We start from the raw sequence: 17,151 nt of genomic DNA, 5'->3' as shown, positions 1-17,151 counted from the left end.
GGTTGAGAAATGTTCTTTTTCTTTTTCTGTTTTTCCTTCCTTAAACTCGTTATCTTAACTACTACACGCAGAAACAAATGAACAGTGCTCGCATTCGATCCTATAAATGAGAAAATGTATATATATATAAAGTCATATCATAAGAAGCCAACAAACACTGACACCAAGGACAACAAAGGGGAAATTACTTGTGCCTAATAAATGAGTGAAATATTATTATGAAATGAATGCATGAAATATGAATATATATATATATATATATATATATATATATATATATATATGAATGAAATATGAAATGAATTATGAATGAAATATACATTATTTCATTTATTAAGCACACGTAATTTGCCCTATGCTGTCCTTGGTGTCAGTGTTTGTTGGCTTCTTATGATATGACTAATAAAAACTGGGCCCCTCGGTTAACCCCCTTTCTTCTCGTTATACACATATATATAGAAAATTATCAGTCATAGCACTCGTAGTACAGCCCTCTGCGCCATTCTCTTTTCCAAAGTAGTCATATTAGGGTTATTATATTTAGACAAAGGTATTTCGCTCTCATGAGCAGCACTCCTTGGGATAGTTAGTCGGGCGAGCTTCCCACGGTAAGCGTGCCGCGCCCGCCTCGCACCTGCTTAAGTTTTTCCTAGTCTCTAGAGCCGCTCAAGTTCACTCGATTCAAACTAAATAATGTCCGCACAACCTTAGACGATCAGAATGCATGTGATTTGCGCCTGGCCGGCTGAAAAGGGGGGCTTTGTTCTGGCTACAGAATAACAGGGGAGAGTTATTAGTAGAGTTTGCGGAACAGAATAATATGCGAATAATGAATACCTTCTTCTGCAAGCAGGATAGCCGAAAGTGGAGGTGGAATAGCCCGAACGGTTAGACTAGAAATGAAAGACTTCATACTCTACGCTAACCCTGGCATATACAAGACGTGGACATGCTTGGCAAGGTGCGCTGCAGTGACCATAGGATGGTAAGGACTCGAATTAGCCTTGACTTGAGGAGGGAACGGAAGAAACTAGTACATAAGAAGCCACTCAATGAGTTAGCGATAAGAGGGAAAATAGAGGAATTCCGGATCAAGCTACACAACAGGTATTCGGCCTTAGCTCAGGAAAAGGACCTTAGTGTTGAAGCACTGAACGACAATCTTAAGGGCATCATTAAGGAGTGTGCAATAGAAGTCAATGGTAACTCCTTTAGACAGAATACCAGTAAGCTATCACAGGAGACGAAAGACCTGATCAAGAAACGCCAATGTATGAAAGCCTCTAACCCTACAGCTAGAATATAACTGGCAGAGCTATCCAAGTTAATCAACAAGCGTAAGACAGCTGACATAAGGAACTATTGTCAGACAGTCAGACAGACGCTCGTCGTCCCTTGACCAAGAATGATTCCTTTTAATGTACCGTCATGAAATATATACAGACAGAATGATCACATGACTTGTGTGAGAACTCGTTCAAAGAAATGAAAGCATAGCGCTTATCTTAGCGCGTGTCTGTGCCTCAGGCACACACACAGTGCGTATCAGGATGACGTCACATCTTCCCCGTTTTACAAGCACTGTGTGCCTACCAAGAAAAGAAAGCACTTTGCAAATCAGTCATTAATGCCGAGTCTTTTCGGCACTCACACGACGCGACCGTATCGCGTAGTTCTTTGCTCGGGTCTCGAAGTTTCGTTCGGTGGAAGGGTTCCCTGGGTGTCGCGCGATTGCTTAGCCACGATGTCCGCGTTGTCAGTCGTGTCCGTTGGCAGGCTGCTTTGTTGAGGCTGTTCGGCCGGGACGGGACTGGTTTCTCCTCCGCTTGGGAGCAGGAACAGATGGCGTCTGTTTCTGCGTACGGTGCCCCCTGCAGTCTGGACCCAGTAGGATCTTGGTGTTGAGGAAGGACGAAGGACTGTGCCCTCGGCGCATCTGTCTCTCAGCCATACTTGGTTGCCTGCGGATAAACTGGGAAGAGGTCTCACAGCATGACGTCTGTCAAAATATATCTTTTGTTTCTGTCTGCATTTTTCGTCCTGCTTTTTCCAAGAAACGGTTACCACTCGCGGTTTTAAAGCGGATGGCATGCATGGCACTCGTGAGCGTAAGCGGCGGCTCATTAGCAGTTGCGCTGGGCTATAGCTGGTTGGGCCCGGTGTGTTTCTATAATTCAGCAAGGCAATGTATGGGTCCTGCGCTTTCTTCAGTAGTCTTTTGAGAGTCCCTACCATGCGCTCAGCTTCCCCGTTAGCTTGTGGGTAACGAGGGCTCGTTGTGACATGCTTGAAGCCGTATTTTCTTGCAAAATCAATGAAAGCAGATGAGACGAACTGTGGTCCGTTGTCCGATATTACCGTTTTCGGTATCCCATGCCTAGCGAAGATGCTTTTCAGGTGCTGAATGACCACCTGTGACGATGTTCCTTGATCCAGTAGGGCCAGCTCAGGATACCTGGAATGGTAGTCAACAACAACAAGATAGACAGCTCCTTTCATTTCAAACAAATCAATTCCGACTTTCTCCCATGGAAGCTCCGTTGTTTCAGATGGGATCATCGGTTCGGAAAATTGGGTGCGCTCTGCAGCACAAATTTGGCAGTTGGCTACCGTTGTTGCAATTTCCTGGCTAATTCCCGGCCACCAGACTGATTCCTTGGCGTTTGCGCGGCAGCAGGCAATACCTTGATGCGCTTCGTGGATTCTCTGAAGCATTTCTTTCCGCATAGATCTTGGGATTACTAGTCTGGCGTCCTTTAGAAGCAACTGCTTGCAAACCGTGATGTTGCCACGATGCGCCCAGAATGGTTTGAGAACTTGCGGTAGCCGATCCTTTGCGGGCCAACCTTGCATGCAAGCTTCGAGCAACGATGCGCACTCGGGATCCGTTGCCTGCTCTGAGCGTATGCAATCGAGCATGTCATCTGAGAGCGCATATAGTACGACTCCATCCACGTGAGCCGAGACGTCAGCTTCAGACAATTCCCCGATAGACAGTCTCGTGTTCATCCCTCTGGCTCGAGAAAGAGTGTCCGCTGTAGCGATGGTTTTACCAGGGACGTGTGTGAGCGTGAACGAGTACCGCATAAGACGCATTCTGAACCTTTGGATTCTTGGTGGAAGAGAATCGAGAGGGTCGCGTCCCAGTATCGGAAGGAGGGGCTTGTGGTCTGTCTCAAATAAAAACGTGAGGCCTCTCAGAAATTCGTCGAAGCGTTCTGCTGCCCAGGTCAAAGCCAACGCTTCCTTCTCTATTTGTGAATACCTCTGCTCTGTTTTTGTGAGCGATCTGGAGGCATATGCTATTGGACGTCTTTCGCCAGATGGCTGATCCTGGAGCAGTACAGCGCCAAGTCCTTGCGAAGACGCGTCCGCCGAAACGATTGTCGAATACATGGGGTTGTACCTTGCCAGGCATCTGTTAGAGCTGAGAGTAGTCTTGATCTTCTCAAAAGCTTCCTCTTGTTGAGTTCCCCAACACCAGTCGCTGTCTTTGTTGAGGAGGCTGCGTAAAGGCGCAGATATAGACGCAGCATCAGGAAGAAACCTTGCGAGGTGGTTCATCATGCCTAATAAGGAACGAACCTCAGCGACGTTTTGGGGTCGAGGCAACTCCTTGATTGCTCTGATCTTCTCAGGATCTGGGCGCACACCATTGGCGTCAAAGATCATGCCCAGAAATGCTACTTGGTCAACAGCGAAACAACATTTTTCCTTGTTAAGGGTTACTCCTGTTTGTTCCAGTCGGTGGAGCACGTTATGAAGGCGGTTGTCATGTTCCATTTTGTTCTTGCCATACACCAGAATGTCGTCCATGTAGTTCAGTACGCCGTCTAGGCCTTCGATGACCTGCGAGAACTTTCTTTGAAAAATTTCTGGTGCGGATGTGATCCCGAACGGCAACCTGCGGTAGCAGTACCGCCCATACGGCGTTATAAAAGTAGTGAGCTTTTGACACTCCTCGGAAAGTTTTATCTGGTAGAATCCAGAATTCGCGTCCAGTTTAGAAAAGACCTTCGCTTCCTGAAAGCTTCCCATTACTTGCTCTACCGTTGGTAGCTGATGACGCTCGCGTCTGACAAATTGGTTCAATTGAGTTAAGTCGACGCATATCCTTACTGCTCCAGACGGCTTCATTACGGGTACAATAGGAGGCACCATTCTGTCGGTTCCTCGACCTTTTGTATCATTCCTTCTCTCTCTAGCCTGTCCAGTTCTTGCTTGACTTTTTCCTTCATGGGAATAGGAATCCGTCTGGGTGTAGACAGAGCGAACGGTGTTGCATTCGGAACGAGACGTATGGTATGTTCTCCAGATATGGAACCCGTGCCTTGGAATACCTTAGGATACCTGCTTACGATGTCGTCAGCAGTTGCTAAGTCGTCTAGGAAGCGAACGATTCCAAGGGCTTTGATAGCTGGTAGTCCCAACAAGGGTGTGCGCAAGTTATGCACAATGTAGATGGTCTGCCTCGAACGGTTGTCTTTCCAAGCTACTTCAGCGTCAAACTTTCCTATCGTACGAATGCTTGCACTGTTCGGTCCTTTAAGATCACCTGCTTTGTCCAGAGAACGCGGAAGTAAAGGAAAATTTTGCCCGACGACTGTCACTTCGGCTCCCGTATCTACTTTCATGCGGAGCTTATGATCGTTTATCAGTACCGTGACGAAGTGCTCAGATGGTGTGTTCGCAGATCGCTCGACCGTGCCAAGAAATTTATCAGCTTCGGCAATGTCGTCAAGATTCCCGTCTGCTCGTCTCTTTTTTCGGCACGCCTTTTCGAAGTGGCCCAACGTTCGGCAAAACCTGCATCTTTCTTGTTTCGCTGGACAACTGTTTCTCGGATGAAATGGTCCGGCGCAGAAACTGCAGGACTTTTCACGATAAGCTGGCTTGTGACCGCGTGTAAACTTTTTGCTCTTTCCAGGGGTTTTCTCTGGCTTTACTGCGGCGACGCAAGCTTCTGGGATAGTACCCTCGTGCTCTTTTAGCTCGGCTTGCTGTTTTTTCACCGTTTCGCTTGTACGCGCTTTTGCCAAAGCGGTGCTCAGCGTGAGATTAGGATCCATCTGTAGCTCTTCCGAGAGAAGGTGGTCTCGTAGTCCTACTACGAAGCGGTCTCTTATTAGGCGTTCCTTCATTTCTTTGAACTCGCATCTGTCTGCTAGCCTGTTAAGCTCGGTTGCAAACTGGTCTACTGTTTCCCCCAGCTGTTGGCGGCGTAGATTGAAGCGAGCACTCTCGTAGACTGTGTTCTTGGTATGGACGAAATAGCCCTTAAATTTTGACTTTACGAGGTCGAAATCCTCCATTTCTTCGTCTTTGACGTTTAGCGACCGAAGAATCTCCCGTGACTTTCTGCCCATTGTATAGAGAAGAGTCCTTACTTGTACTTCGTCTGGTTTCTCATGTAGTCCGGATGCGAATCTGTAGTCGTCGAATTCGTCCATCCAGGCGGGCCAGTCCGCAGCGTTCTGGAAGTCGAAAGGCCTAGGAGGCTTGATTCCTGCCATGCTGAAGCGTTGCTTGACGATTGTCACCGGGAGGACTTGCTCTTGTGGAAGCAGGCGCTCGTTCGCTTCTTGACGGGCTGCCGCAGCGCTACATCGTAGCCAGCTTTGAGATAGCCACTTCTGACACCATGTCAGACAGTCAGACAGACGCTCGTCGTCCCCTGACCAAGAATGATTCCTTTTAATGTACCGTCATGAAATATATACAGACAGAATGATCACATGACTTGTGTGAGAACTCGTTCAAAGAAATGAAAGCATAGCGCTTATCTTAGCGCGTGTCTGTGGCTCAGGCACACACACAGTGCGTATCAGGATGACGTCACAACTATAATATGGATAGAATTGAACATGCTCTCAGTAACGGAGGAAGCCTAAAAGCAGTGAAGAAGAAATTAGGAATAGGCAAGAATCAGATGTATGCGTTAAGAGACAAAGCCAGCAATATCATTACTAATATGGATGAGATAGTTCAAGTGGCTTAGGAGTTCTATAGACATTTATACAGGACCAGTGGCACCCACAAAGATAATGTAAGAGAGAATAGTCTAGAGGAATTTGAAATCCCACAAGTAAAGCCGGAAGAAGTAAAGAAAGCCTTGGGAGCTATGCAAAGGGGAGCTATGCAAAGGGAAGCTATGTAAAGTGATGTTTAACAGTCTCGGAAGAGAACAGCAGTTTACGATAGGTAGCGAGGCACTGGAATTGGAAAGGGAATACATCTACTTAGGGCAGGTAGTGACCGCAGATCCAGAAATAATCAGAAGAATGGGCTGGGGTGCGTTTAGCAGGCATTCTCAGATCATGAACAGCAGGTTCCCGTTATCCCTCAAGAGAAAAGTGTATAACAGCTATGTCTTACCAGTACTCACGTACGGGGCAGAAACCTAGAGGCTTACGAAAAGGGTTATACTTAAATTGAGGATGACGCACCAAGCTATGGAAATAAGAATGATGGGTGTAACGTTAAGGGATACGAAAAGAGCAGAGTGGGTGAGGGAACAAATGCGAGTTGATGACAACCTAGTTGAAATCAAGAAATAGAAATGGGCATGGGCAGGACATGTAATGAGGAGGGAAGATAACCAATGGTCATTAAGGGTTACGGACTGGATTTCAAGGGAAGGGAAGCGTAGCAGAGGGCGGCAGAAAGTTAGGAGGGCGGATGAGATTAAGAAGTTTGCAGGGACAACATGGCCATAATTAGTACATGACGGCGGTAGTTGGAGAAGTATGGGAGAGGCCTTTGCCCTGCAGTGGGCGTAACCAGGCTGATGATGATGATGATGAGTCCAATTATCCGTCAGGAGGAAAAACTTCCTGTTTATATGAGGCATGGATGGAACTTCAAACAGATGGCCCAATGAACTGCCAAACATTCCCAAACACTGCTGTGCAAGTTCTTTTCAGGAGCTGAGAGTGCTCGGCTGGCATATTCAATAACAATCTCATGAGTGCCCTGACGTTGAGACAGCACAGCACCAAGTGCCGGGGCAGAGGCATCTGTTGTCACAGTAGTTGGGGCAAAAGGGGTCAAAATGACCAAGGATGGGAGCTGAAGTTAATTCTGTTCGAAGGGCTTCGAAGGCAGATTCTCAAGCTGGAGTCCACTTGAAGGTCCCACTTCTGACTATTGCCTGAAGAGATACTGAAATCTTGGCAAAGTTGGGGATGAATCTCCTGTAAATGTTTGCTGTCTGTAGCCAGGATAGCATGGACTTAGCATTCGTTGGCATGGGCATCTTCAACACTGCTTCAACTTTGGCCGGGTATGGTTGCTTGCCTTCTTGGGAGAGTAGATATCCCAGGAATGTCAAGGATGGGACTGCAATCTAGCATTTGGCGAGTGTGACCTTGAATCCACTTTTCAGAAGGAGACTAAGAACTTCCTGTAGCAAGTCCACAAACTCAAGGAAGTTGGGGACAAAGAGAAGGATATCATCAAGGTATACGCAGACGCCACATTTCACATGTCGCGGCTTCAGTAGTCGAAAGATGCTTTGCATGACTTTCTGAAAGGTTGCAGGGGCATTGTTTAGACTAAATGGCATTCTAGTACACAGAAAGTGCCATGGTATGTGATGAACGATGTCTTAGGTTGATCTTCCTTGTGTAATCGAATTCACCAGTGGGCAAATTTCAGGTCTAAGGATTCGAAGAGGGAACATCCAGTGATGTCATCCATAATATCCTCAGCACGGGGAAGCGGCTGGGCAACGCTGATGGTCTGCTTATTGAGAGGAATGTAGTTTGTGCAGAGGCACTTTTTGGTGCCTCTTGAAACGACTGCAGGAAAGGCCCATGGACTTGAAGATAGCATGATGATACCTTTTTTTAAGAGCTTATTGGTTTGTTGCTCAATAAATGCTCTATCATCAGCAGCGTAACGGTATGGTTGTTGGCTATACGGCACAGCTCCAGGGACAAGATCAATGGAATGTTCAGCTCCCTCAAAAAGACCCAGGTCATTGTCGTCGGTAGCGAAGAGCCCCATATGTTGCTCAAGAACTTCCTGGATGACAGCTGACTCTCCTGTGGTGAGCCATCTACCGATTAGTGCCCCACGCAGGATGGAGCTTGTCTCGTCTGTTGTGGACTTGCCTGAGCAGTGGTGGGACTTACCGACACTGTTGTTCTCAAGTATTGGTTCACGGCATGCCAGGGACAGCCATGGCAGTTGGTTGTTATCTGGAACGGGTTGGAGCTGTAGGCCTCCAGTGGTAAAGTGCGTTGAAGCCAACAAGGGCTGGCTGCGGAGAAATACAGAATTAGACATTCTTAGGAAGACTTTTTCACAACAGAAGAGAATGGTCTTTGTGCGTGGGTGGTGAAGTTCTGTGGGTTTTGGTAGCTTCACAACGGGTTCTGCCTGAGCAGCTTTAAACCAGTCTTCTCCGAGGATCAAGGGTAGAGGGTTACAGGGAAGCACTGTCACATCTACAATCGCAGAGATGGCCTCAAGTGAAATGCAAGTCGACGTTGTATTTGCGGGCATCACTGTACGTGCCCCCCGACAGAGATAGGAGACTTTGTGCAAAGTGACAAGGCAGATGGTGGAACAAGGTCTTCAGTAAATATGGTTATCTTAGAGCCACTGCATGGGAAGCCGTCGACAGTTCCAACACCTGTTACATGCACTTCTACGACAGCGCACTGCACAAATGATTCCTGTAGGCCAGACATGGCCACAGTATGGGGATGGCTGTTGTCTGGGAGTCTCTGACGTGTAGCTCGAGGTGCAGGGCACCTGGCAGCCAGGTGGCCTAACTGTCAGCAATTGAAACCCGTGGTGTGCCGAGGTCTTCGCCACTACGGTATGCTGCATGGTGCACCATACTGAGCAGAGATGGCAGCATACTTTGCTTCCTGCTTGTGCACGGGCATGTCGGCAATGCGCTGGTGTGCACATAAAGGCGGTGGAGTGGTGGGCTGTTGCCTGGAGTTTTGAGGCGGCTGGTCTGGATTCTTGGGTGTTGAAGACCTAGGCAGGTAATCGTGCTATGACTTGCGCTGGGGCTCGGCAGGTTGTCTCTGGGCTGGAGTAGGGCTGCATTCAGACATGCTGAGCGCATTTGTCGAGATTGATGCACGTCGCCATAAAATCGCTTATGGTAGAGGGTTGGCTGGCAGCGATGGTGGCGATCACATTCTGCTCACGTAAGCCTTGAAGAAGGTAGTCGATCTTCTGCCCCTCAGAAAGCTGGACAGGGCATTGTTCCACCAGTCGCATTTTCGCGAAGGCGTATTGCCGTAGATTCTCATCAGCGTGTCGGTTAATCTTGAGCACGTGCTCCTGCCACTCGATAAGGGAGAGCTCAGAGGAGAAAGTGTTCTTGAGCACGTTGCTCCACTCCTGCCATGTCACACACTGGTGGCCGAATATAAAGTGCCAATTGCGAGCTGTACTCTTCACTTTGCTAGAAGCGATGAGGCGAGTAGTGGCGTCATCCCAAGAGGCGAGTTGTTGCACTCGACGCACTTCGTCAAGCCATGCGTTGACATGTTGCCTCTGGGATTCGTCAAAGTGTGGAATCTACGCTGAAAGGTCGGGCAATGTCGTTACAACTGTCTCTTGGTAATTACATGTTTGTTTTACAATTGTCTCTTGGTAATTACATGTTTAAGGGGGGACGCAGCCCTTGAAAACCGAAAAATCGCGAAAAGGACAATTTTTGAAAAACCATATTTTTGGGTTGTATGTCTCAAACTACCTGCTCTGTAATTATCAGCACCTAATTCAGCCGTAAAGTACACAAAAAAACGCTACTTTTGAGGCCACCGCGGCCCACAATACACGCGCAAATGCCGAAATGAAGTCAAACTTCACACGCGCGCCATTCCCAGACCATGCGGCCTGCCCGCGCCATCTTGGTGTCGTTTTGACCGTGGATTCTTTGTCTCTATTTTGCCGCCTTGAAAATTGGCATCGTCGGTGCGGTTGAGGCGCTATTGGCGTTTTCCCGCGATGTGATGCAGAGCGCTGATTGGCCAGAGCAGCGCGTTCAAATCCCACGGGATAAAGCACGCCTGCCATTGGCTGCTGCGCAGGCGGCGGCTGCTCCCTTTGATGCCGCGCCCGCCGCGCTCACGTTGTTGTTGCCTCTTGCTCCGTCCGCCTCAACATGAGCTTGCAAGCTGTTCATCACCTTGCGCTATCTTTTAGATTATTTGCTCAACTTTTTTTGTTTGTTTTTTTCCCCTAGTTCTTCGCTGCATGCGATGCCGGCAAAGCCCAAGACCGTGCAGATGTTCGGTGCACGGGAGTGTGATATGAGTCTCGTACAAGCATCGAACTTCCGATCTTCCGCAGCGAGTGCCGACTGCGTAGACGCTTTTCAGCGGCGGAACTGTGCTTTCGGCTGTCGCCAGTCGAAAATCCGACACACTGAGTGTGCCTGGAGCTGCAAGAGCTAATTAGAAGTTCTGCAGGAGCTTTCGAATAAAAAAAAAACGTGTTCAACTTTATTTAGGGCCTGTTTTCTCGGAAGGGATTTTTTCGCTAGTAGTGGTGCTGGGGAAGGCGATATCTCAAGAACGCTCTTCAGATTTGTATGCAGTTTTTTTATTATTATTATTATGTTCCTGAATGACCTTGCCAGAGGGTAACAGGCTTCTTTTTTTTTTTTTCAAAGCTGGTGCAGTTGATTTATAATAAGCAATTAATTTTTGATGAATGTGGTCATTACTGGCTACATCAAATTCAAAGTTGTTTTAAAATTTTTTGGAGGGGAAATTAAAGAAAGGGGCTCTTTAGCCCCCTGGGATATCTATCAAGGGATCATCACCGTGAATTTCAGCTTCCTACGATGTCCTGGCATTTCTCCACGGTCTTCCTCAGGCATATACATGAATCACCTAGTTAGACTTCAATAACTCTGGAACTAATAAACATATTGACGCGTGTATTCTATGCAGACGATGACGACGATGGAAGCACTAACGGACTCCGCGTATAGTGGGTCAGAGTGAGATTGGTTGATGACGAAGAAGACGTGTCTCTGCTCTGTTTGTTTGTGAACAGATTGTCCTGTTGTTCGTGAAGAACGTCTCCTTGTGTTCTGTCCGCATTGTACCGCGACACTGGAAGAGGTGCGCGGTACTGACCGCGTCTGGTGCGTCGGAGTCCTTCTGGGAGTCGGTCACCTAGCCCGGACGCACTATCGCCAGTTACGACACCGGTGCATCGCTTTAGTCGTCGACTGCTGGGCCTTGCCCCGGAGTTCTCCGCTCTTCAACCACCTCTCTCCAGGAGCTGCACACATTTTGCAATGACCGAAACCAGTCCAACACAAGCACCCCAAAGCAGTCGGCTTCCCAGTCCACAACAGGTAACCGTTCTGCATCCGCTGGTTCCCGATCGCTATCGCGGAGCAGTCTTCGAAGACATTGAAGAGTGGCTGGACAAGTATGAACGCGTCGCACAGATTAATCAGTGGACTTAGCAGCAAAAGCTCTCCCACGTCTATTTCGCCCTTGACGACAGTGGCCGTACTTGGTTCCAGAACCGCGAAGGCAGCCTCACGAGCTGGCACGACTTTCGGCAGAAGATCACCCATACTTTTGCGAGTGCCGATCGACGCGACCGCACCCAGGAAATGATGGAGCTACGCGTGCAACAACCTAATGAGTCGGTCACAATGTTCGCCGAAGACATGGCCCGCCTCTTTCATAGAGCCGACCCGAACATGACCGAATATAGGAAGTTGCACTACCTCATGCGAGGTGTAAAAGAGCAGTTGTTCGCGGGGCTTGTGCGCAATCTGCCAGTCACTGTTACTGAGTTTATCAAAGAGGCTACGGCTATTGAGCGGGCCCTTCATCAAAGATGCAGGCAATACGATCGACTGTCCACCAGCACTACAATCGATGCCACCGCATTGACTACCGAGTATCAGAACTCCTTGCGTGAGTTGGTCAGAGAGCTCATCAGAGAGGAAATTCAAAAGATCCTGACACCGACACTAGATAGACCCGTCGCGTCAATCGCCGAAGTGGTGCGAGATGAAATGCGGCAGGCGTTCCCGGTAACCGATCTTCAAGATCACCAGCGACCCCTGAGTTACGCCGCTGCTGTCCGATGTCTACCACCGGTTGCAACCACATCACCTTTACCAACAGCCTCCGACAGCCGCTCCTTGGTCGTCGCCACCCCTGAGTTACGCCGCTGCTGTCCGATGTCTACCACCGGTTGCAACCACATCACCTTTACCAACAGCCTCCGACAGCCGCTCCTTGGTCGTCGCCGCAAGAGGAGGCTTCGAGGCGCGCAGCCGTTATGCCGCTTCAGTCATACTGCCAGCCGTCGTTCGCCGCGTCTTTGTCACCGCCGCAAAACAACGCTACGAGACGGCCGCAACTTCGGAGAACCGACGTATGGCGCACTGTCGATAGGCGCCCACTCTGTTTTCAGTGCGGAGGTGCCGGCCATATTTCGCGTCATTGCTGGCATCGTGACACATCATTTCGACCTCTTCGTCCGTGGTACTATGGTCGACGGGCAAATGACGACGCCATGCTACGCCGCGACAACGCTGCTTTTCAGGGACCCCCAATAGCGCACCCGAGTGACGAATCCATGCCCAATGATCGGTCCGATTTCGGCCGTCGATCGCGCTTTCCAACTCCTCCACGTCAAATGGCTTCATCTACTGGACGTACTTTTGCGGAGCTCCGAGGACGAAGGTCGCCCAGCCCCCGTCGGGGAAACTGAAGGGGGCGACCACCGGGGGCAAGGTTGCAGGCCCGCCGCAGGACACTAAAGAGCCCCCAACATTCTCACTGCAGAATGACATGAAGGTGATAAACACTGAAGAAATTGCGAGCGCTGACATTGATGTTTTCGTGGATGGGCAACCGGTGACAGCGTTAGTCGACACTGGTGCCGACTTTTCTATAATGAGTCAGGAACTCGTCTTCTGCCTGAAGAAAGTGAAGACACCATAGACGGGACCTCACATAAGGACGGCAGGCGGCCAATTACTGATGCCTACTGAAAGATGTACTGCTAGAGTTAACATCGGGGATTCTTCTTTCGTGGCCGCTTTCACCATCCTTCCTGTATGCTGCAAAGATTTGATTATTGGAATGGACTTCCTAAAAGAATATGGAGCCATAATTAACATCCCGAAGCAAATGGTGAAGTTTTATAAGAGCTCCGGTTTAGTCCATTGTTTATCGCCGCAACACAACTGCTTTCGTCTAACAGAAGACGACGTCGTCATCCCCCCTCGATCGTGTGCCCTTGTTTCAATATGTGACATACCAGTTCGTTGCGAAGGAGTTGCCGACCAAATAACCTCGTTGTTGTTTACTCACGGTATCTCGGTCGCACGAGGAACGTGAATGTCACCGACGGGCGCACAAACCTGTTGCTAACAAATTTTAGCACAGAGCGACGGCCCCTTCCCAAGGGCACAGCTGTACCTTATTTTGACGGCGTTGCGGATGTTCGTGGCTGCTGTTCACTACTCGAAGAAGCGCCTACGCGAGACCAAGCTCCTGTACTTGACGTTAGCACTGCTTTGCTGGAGCACGAACGAGAGTGGCTTCTTACGCTATTGGCCAACTTCAACGACTGTTTTGCGTCGACGTCCAGCGTTGGTCAGACACCTCTGACAAAGCACCGAATAATTACAGAGGATACGGTAACACCAATTCACCAAAATCCATATCGTGTGGCCCCTAGAGAACGTGAAGCCATACAACAAGTGACACAAATGCTTGCAAATGACGTGATCCAACCATCAACAAGTCCCTGGGCATCTCCTGTAGTTCTAGTCAAGAAAAAAGACGGCAGCTTGCGTTTCTGTGTGGACTACCGAAAGCTAAATAAGGTGACAAAGAAAGACGTATACCCGCTTCCCCGTATAGATGATTCACTCGACAAGCTTCGACAGGCATGTTACTTCTCTTCAATGGACTTTAAAAGCGTATATTGGCAAATCGAAGTAGACTCGAGAGACCATGAAAAAACTGCTTTCGTGAGGCCAGATGGCCTTTACGAATTTAAAGTCTTCCCTTTCGGTTTGTGTTCTGCCCCTGCTACGTTCCAACGCCTCATGGATACTGTGCTTTCGGGTCTGAAGTGGAAAACCTGCTTAGTATATCTCAACGATGTCATCGTGTTCTCCGCAACGTTTGAAGAACACTTCGAACGGCTTGAAGCGGTTCTGCAGTCCACACGGTCCGCCGGCCTCACTTTGAAGCCGCAGAAGTGCCACTTTGGCTTCAAGGAACTGCAGTTTCTCGGTCACGTCGTCAGCCATGCAGGTGTCCTGCGTAAATCCGGCCGGATCCTGTAAAAAATTGCAGCCGTAGCACAGTTTCCCGTACCATCTGATAAAAAGGCTGTCAGGCGCTTCCTCGGCCTCTGTGCCTATTACCGGCGGTTTATTGCAGACTTTGCGCGCACTGCGTCGCCGTTAACTCGCCTGACGAGAGACAACGTTGCTTTTGTATGGGGCGACAAAGAGCAAAGTGCATAAAACGACTTGCGGCAACGTCTCCAGACACCTCCAGTGCCTGCTCACTTTGATTAGACCGCTCCTAGATTGCTCCACACTGATGCCAGCAATGTTGGCTTGGGAGCTGTTCTTGTGCAGTGGCAAGAGGACAAAGAAAGAGTGCTTGCCTATGCAAGTAGAACACTCTCACGTACAGAGGCTAATTACTCCACGACTGAGAAAGAATGCCTCGCCGTGGTATGGGCGGTTATGAAATTTCGCCCATATTTGTATGGCCGCCACTTCACCGTTATCAGCGACCACCATTCACTATGTTGGTTGACAAACCTTAAAGATCCTTCTGGACGACTGGCACGTTGGAGCCTAAGGCTGCAAGAGTTTTACATGACTGTCACGTACAAGTCGGGGAAACAACATACGGATGCTGACTGCTTGTCTCGATCACCGATAGAGTCACCTGCTCCGCTGGAAGAAGAAGACTCAGCTTTTCTTTGTGTTATGGATACATCCGCCATCGCGCAACGACAACGGGACGACCCTGAGTTGCTTGAACTAATCAATTACTTGGAGGGAAGATCTGCGAAACCACCTAGAGTTTTCACAAGAGGACTGTTGTCGTTTTCTTTATGCGCCAAGGTCCTTTACAAAAAAAACTTTTCTTCGACCGGGTCCCCCTATCTGCTAGTCATTCCTGCAGCTCTTTGTACGGAAGTACTTCAAGCTTGCCACAACGAGGTGACTTCTGGTCACTTAGGCTACACGCGAACATTGGCCAGAGTGCAGCAAAGGTACTACTGGCCGATACTTACCCCCGCCATGAAACATCACGTTCGCACTTGTCTCGACTGCCAGAGGCGCAAGTCGCCTCCGACGAAACCAGCCAGCCTCCTACAACCCGTCCAGGTCCCTTGAAGGCCATTTGATCAAATCGGAATGGATATTTTGGGCCCACTTCCTACTTCTACTGCAGGCAATCGCTTTGTTATCGTCGCAACCGACTATCTCACAAGTTACGCTGAAACAAAGGCAATCCAGAGCAGCACAGCAGCCGAGCTAGCGCGCTTTTTCATTGAGCATGTGGTGTTGCGACACGGTGCGCCAACCATCGTAATAACCGACCGAGGAACCGCATTTACGGCTGCTGTTTTAGATCACGTCTTGCTACTAAGTGGAACGGCCCACCGAAAGTTTACTGCCTACCATCCACAAACCAATGGGTTAACAGAGCGCTTAAACAAAACAATTGAAGACATGCTCTCCATGTATGTGGATGTTGATCATAAAAATTGGGACGACATCCTACCTTACATCACCTTTGCATATACCATGGCGAAACAAAAGACGACGCGCATGACTCCATTTCCACTTGTTCACAGACGGGATGTACGAACAATGCTGGATGTGATGCTTCCACACGACTTTGACGACACTTATACGGAAGCCGATGTATTTACGCAACGCGCAGAAGAAGCTCGGCAGCTCGCGCGCTTGCGGATCTGCCAGCAGCAAGACTATGACGCAGGCCGCTACGATCTTCACCGTAGAATAGTTACCTATGAAGTCGGCGACGGAGTGTGGGTTTGGACACCCATACGGAAACGAGGCCTCTCCGAGAAACTGTTAAGGCGATACTTCGGACCATATTGGTTATTGCAGCGCCTCAGTGATGTGCCCTACGAGGCCGTTCTCGATAATCCCAACTGTACGCGGCGCCGCACACACCGTCCTGAACTTGTGCCTGTTTTGCGCATGAAGCCGTATGTGAGCGAATGACTATGCTAGCGGCCTTTACTTTCCGCAAGTGACATTTCTTGTTTAGCATTGGGACGATGCTCTCGTAGGGAGGGACAAATGACGCGTGTATTCTATGCAGACGACGACGACGACGATGGGAGCACTAACGGACTCCGCCTATAGTGGGTCAGAGTGAGATTGGTTGATGACGAAGAAGACGTGTCTCTGCTCTGTTTGTTTTTGAACAGATTGTCCTGTTGTTCGTGAAGAACGTCTCCCTGTGTTCTGTCCGCGTTGTACCGCAACAATATCTTCATGAAACTTTGCAGTTCCTCATAGTTCGGTGGTGAGAACGTACCCTGAAAGTTTCATCTCGATATATTAAAAAATAAAAAAGTTCGGTCTCCAGGGTAACCTCCCCCCTTAATAACGCCAGTAATGGAAAACACTGCTGCGCAACAGGGCGACGCTAACACACACACACAAAATGGTCATTCCACAGGCAATGCGCCCAGTTCTCGGCAGTCTCTGCTGGCGTCTCACCAGGTGCCCTCTAGTAGGTTGAGGACGAAATGCTTAACAGAGCAGCTGCGGGTGCTGCCATCTGTCCAGAGACACAGGAGATAGGCAGTGCAGGATGGCTTACACCTCACAGTGTAATGTTTACTTTATTTAAAAAGAAAACAGAAGCATAGTGTTAATAAAATGCACAACGAATAAAATATATTTGAAAAATATGGTAAACCCCATTCCAAATCAAGTCGAACATTTTTAAACACCAATGAAAAGGAGATGCATACAGAAGCAAATATTTTTGAATATGAGCTATTTCTATCAATTGATAGCAAGTAGGGGTGTGCAAATATTCGAAATTTCGAATACGAATCGAATATTTTCCTTATTCGAAGCGTATTCGATTCGAGAAATGCATATTCGTAAAT

General features: G+C 48.8%; 2 protein-coding genes across 10 annotated transcripts in view; both read right to left on the bottom strand.

Moving 5' to 3' along the window:
* tefu (Serine/threonine-protein kinase tefu) overlaps window positions 1-17,151 on the bottom strand; it is a 1,084,056-nt gene that overhangs the window by 804,130 nt on the left and 262,775 nt on the right. The gene's annotated exons all lie outside the window — the stretch shown is intronic.
* On the bottom strand, window positions 4,137-5,668 carry LOC139059948 (uncharacterized). Its single transcript, XM_070538595.1, has one exon. The coding sequence runs from the start codon at window positions 5,511-5,513 to the stop codon at window positions 4,137-4,139; it is 1,377 nt and encodes a 458-aa protein (XP_070394696.1). The 5' UTR covers window positions 5,514-5,668.

This window comes from Dermacentor albipictus, chromosome 5 (genome assembly GCF_038994185.2).
Source record: "Dermacentor albipictus isolate Rhodes 1998 colony chromosome 5, USDA_Dalb.pri_finalv2, whole genome shotgun sequence".
NCBI classification, from domain to species: Eukaryota; Metazoa; Arthropoda; class Arachnida; order Ixodida; family Ixodidae; genus Dermacentor; species Dermacentor albipictus.
Note: the sequence above shows the minus strand (reverse complement) of the source record. Positions and strands in the feature narration are given on the sequence as shown.

Excerpts from the sequence above, each read along its gene's own strand:
- LOC139059948 (XM_070538595.1), bottom strand. The coding sequence starts at position 5,513 with ATGGCAGGAATCAAGCCTCCTAGGCCTTTCGACTTCCAGAACGCTGCG.